At 35.3% G+C, this 4,043-nt stretch overlaps 1 protein-coding gene across 1 annotated transcript; it reads left to right on the forward strand.

Annotated features, from left to right (window-relative positions):
* Positions 1-1,533: 1,533 nt before the first annotated feature.
* On the forward strand, positions 1,534-3,807 carry LOC147276867 (cold-regulated 413 plasma membrane protein 1-like). The gene is made up of 4 exons (XM_086252775.1): positions 1,534-1,831; positions 2,812-2,919; positions 3,016-3,086; positions 3,349-3,807. Exons 1-4 carry the CDS (start codon positions 1,659-1,661, stop codon positions 3,600-3,602), a joined length of 606 nt encoding a protein of 201 aa, XP_086108901.1. The 5' UTR covers positions 1,534-1,658; the 3' UTR covers positions 3,603-3,807.
* The last annotated feature ends 236 nt before the right edge of the window (positions 3,808-4,043 follow it).

Genomic DNA, 4,043 nt, shown 5'->3' on the forward strand with positions numbered 1-4,043 from the left:
AAAACATAGGGGTAATATGGAGCCGTTGAGTAATAAGGTAATTTATCAAAATTATACAAGGAAAGTAATCCAACCTGGCATGTATCAATCAAAATGGGTTTAAATTAAAAGTGAAAAACTTATGGGTTTTACCCCAAATTATGTATACCTTTTGGGTTTATTTCTAATTATTTCTTAATATAAATATAAAAGGGCCTAATTATCTTCTTTTCTTCTTTGACAATAACCTCCGTGTGATCTGGAGGTCGATTGGATCCCTAGCCACCCAGGGTAGTCAAATAATCGCTTAATAAATCAGAAAGGACAAGTCAAAAAAGGAGTTGAACTACTGTAAATAAAGAAAAAAAAAAAAGGTGTCCTGACCAAAAAAAAAATTATTGGTGCCATTGCCCCCAGTGTCACGTGACACATCACGCTTGCAATCTACCAGGTTAGCTGGTTTTGGGCTGTGTACTGTGTATGGACCATCTTATGAATTCTGTCGCTGTTGTTATACTTTGGGCTTTCTCTTGGCCTTTGTTGTTTGTAGGCTGCTTGTTTCGGTCCACTATTGTCGACTGCTGATGTGTTGGCCCTTTTTGAGCCACTTTCAGACAAAAACACAAAAACAAAACAGCATCTCATAAAGAAAAAGGCTCGCCTCATTTAGATATTTTTTGATGCCAAAAAGAGTAAGATAATAAACGTGGCAAGGTATAACTTTTTTCAGATTTAAAATTATATTAAATTATGTACAGAATAGGATAATCTACTTTATATCCACGAACTGAATATTATCTTCCATCAATGATTCAATATGCCTTTTTTCTTGGTCAGCTGCCCGCAATATGCTAACAAGAAAAAATATCTCCCATCAATAACTTAAAAAAATTATATAATCCCATAATAAATCAGAAAGGGCAAGTTAAAAAAGGAGGTTCAGCTTTGGTAATTAAAGAAAAAAACAAGGTGTCAACTTCGATAACAGCTGGTGCAATTCATTTACAACCTACCAAAATTAATAATTGATGCCACTGCCTTTACTACCATGTGACACGTCACGTTCACAATGAAATTTGGAGAACTTTGTTTTTTTGCAAAAATTTGGAGATTTTTTTATGTGATTAGAATTAAATAATTTTATATTTAATTCATTTAAATTATAATGCATTTACAATTATTAATATTTTAAATTAAAAATAATATACTTATAATTTAAATGTATTAATCACACTACTATATAGTGTTACGATTAAATAAAAAATTATTACCTTAAATTAGGTTATCTTTCTCAACAAGTGTTACGGTACTTGTACTAAAAACAAGTGTTATGGTACAAATATGACATGTGATGCAATCAGATCCAATGGTCGAAAATCTATACTTTATAATGTAAAAGATGAATCAATCCAATCCAAGGGTCAAAAGGTCTCGGACAGAAGTTTCTTTCCCCCCTCTCTCTCTCTCTCTCTCTCTCTCTCTCTCTCTCTCTCTCTCTCAATCTAACGTTCCATTCACTTGCTTACAGATGCATATATAAACAGCAACTGTCGGTCAAAGTCCATTGTCTCTGCCTTTCTTAGTAAACTTCGCTTCTCTCTTTAGATATTTTCTGTCGGTCTCTGAAACTCAAAGGGTGGTTGGTTTTCCTTTGTGTTGAGAAAGAAACTAAGTTAGAGATGGCCAAGGGCTACTTGAAAATGAGGACTGATTCAGATGTGAGCGACTTGATAAGCTCTGATCTCAGAGACATCGGCCACGCTGCTAAGAAGCTCGCCACCCATGCCATCCACCTTGCCAGCTTGGGCTTCGGCACCACTTTCCTTGAATGGGTCGCTTCTTTTGCTGCAATGTATGCCTCTCTCTCTCTCTCTCTCTCTCTCTCTCTCTCTCTCTCTCTTTCTCCCCTTTCTCTCTGAATCTTGGTTGATGGGTACATATTAAGCTAGATTGTTGGATGATGTTAATTTTTTGTGTCATGGATTTCATGGTAACAAATTTTGATGCAGACACATGCACATATCATGTATGTGTATATGTATATGTTTCTGTGCGATCGTGATGATATTGGATATGTATGAAGTTGAGAGTGGGTCCTACCTTTCTTTGGTTTATGATACAGTAGATCATAGATTGTACTTTGGGTTTTGGTTTATTATTAACTCCGTAAACTGAGATCAATTTGTGAAAAGCTAATTTGGAATTTTTTTTTTTCATTTTTAGTTGTTGTTTTGTGTTGGAATTGGTTACTTTAATATAAATCCTACCTTTTTTGACTGCTTTATTTTCATTGTTTTAGTATATTAATGTGAATATATAGACTCCTGAGTGAGTGGACATTCATTGGCGTAGATACGATTTGTTTTCAGTTTTCCTCTTTTCTTATACCATTTGATACATCACAAACTAGTGTATAATGGCTGCTCTTACCATAAAACTGGTAAAAGTGCTTCTCCTCAGATTTTTTTGCCTCAATATTAAATTACTGACTATTAAGTTCATGTACTAAAACACCATCATATGTTATTGCCAAAAGTTATTTAATACAATATGTGATTGCTTGTAGTCACTAAAAGAAGATGGAGCAGAGTAAATCAATGAATTTACTTCAACTTTTGTTCAATGCAGCAAGATTTAAGAAAAGAACATTTTCCCATGTTTCTCTGTATTTTCTTGATTATCGTTGACTAGCTCATTTCAGAATTGTGTGGTGCTGTCAAGTTGATACTAACCCATATTGCTTTTTATACACTTCTGACATTAGAATTTTCACTTGTACTAATCTGAGAAACTATACATAGCCTAACCTATTTCTTTCTGTGCTTACTGTAGCTATTTGTTGATCTTGGATCGAACAAACTGGAAAACAAACATTCTTACAGGGCTACTAATCCCATACATCTTCTTTAGTCTACCCTCGCTAATATTCAACATCTTCAGGTAATTGTCTATATTGTGGGTAGCACTTATATTTCCTATATATTATCTGTGTTTTAAACGGTAAGATTTAAAGCTACTAAATCTTTAACCATGCAGGGGAGAGATCGGAAGATGGATTGCTTTCGTTGCTGTTGTCTTACGGCTTTTCTTCCCTCGACGTTTCCCAGGTAAAATGTGTTAGCTAGCTTGATATGCATTGTTAACCCATTCCCTAATAGTTTAAGCTTTTGGAATCCAATGGTTGTCCAACGTTCGATAAAGTGCAGAAGCAGTTTATGTAAACTTGGCCAGTTAATTCATATCATGTCATGCTTGATACTATATAGAATAAGAATGTTGTATTAGTTATAGTGTTATACAACAAAATAACATGATGCTAATCCAATTCTGTTTGCTGTTTGTGATCACTGGTTATGATGGTAACTTCAGATTGGCTGGAATTGCCGGGCGCATTGATTCTTCTTTTGGTGGTGGCTCCAAGTTTATTAGCAAACACTGTGAGGGGGGGCGTGATTGGCGTTGCAATATGTCTTATTATTGCAGGTTATTTGCTGCAAGAACACATCCGGGCAGCCGGTGGCTTCAGAGCAGCTTTCACAAAAGCCAACGGCATATCAAACACGGTTGGCATAATAATTCTGTTCGTCTACCCTGTTTGGGCTTTGGTACTTTACATCCTATAGTTCCATTCTTACCATCATGTTTGAGGTTTGCACATTTGATTGTATTTTTCTTTCTTCTATCAGTAATTTATTTGGACCCTACAATATTAATATGGTGTGCTACCATACATGTCTTACTGTTTGTATATGTAAAAATGTGAGCAGAAACCTTGTGCAAGAGACTTGATTTTCTTTGATATAGAAATAACAGAATTTATTTGCTCAAGGATTCTTGAAGGGCCTTCGTTTTATTGCCTTGTGTGATAAAAATCATTTGATTGGAACACAGATGGGGCAATGGCCAATTGCAAAAAGTGATTAACGTATATATCGCACATACAGTATACATTACTCTAATTCAATATACAGCTAAACAAGAGCATCTGAGGAGGATGGGGGTCTTTCGAGTTTCGACCCAGTTGTCCAGGCTCAGCCTCCTTTGAGCAATCGAAGCAACATAGT

This window comes from Dryas octopetala, chromosome 8 (genome assembly GCF_963921425.1).
Source record: "Dryas octopetala chromosome 8, drDryOcto1.1, whole genome shotgun sequence".
In the NCBI taxonomy this organism is placed as follows: domain Eukaryota; kingdom Viridiplantae; phylum Streptophyta; class Magnoliopsida; order Rosales; family Rosaceae; genus Dryas; species Dryas octopetala.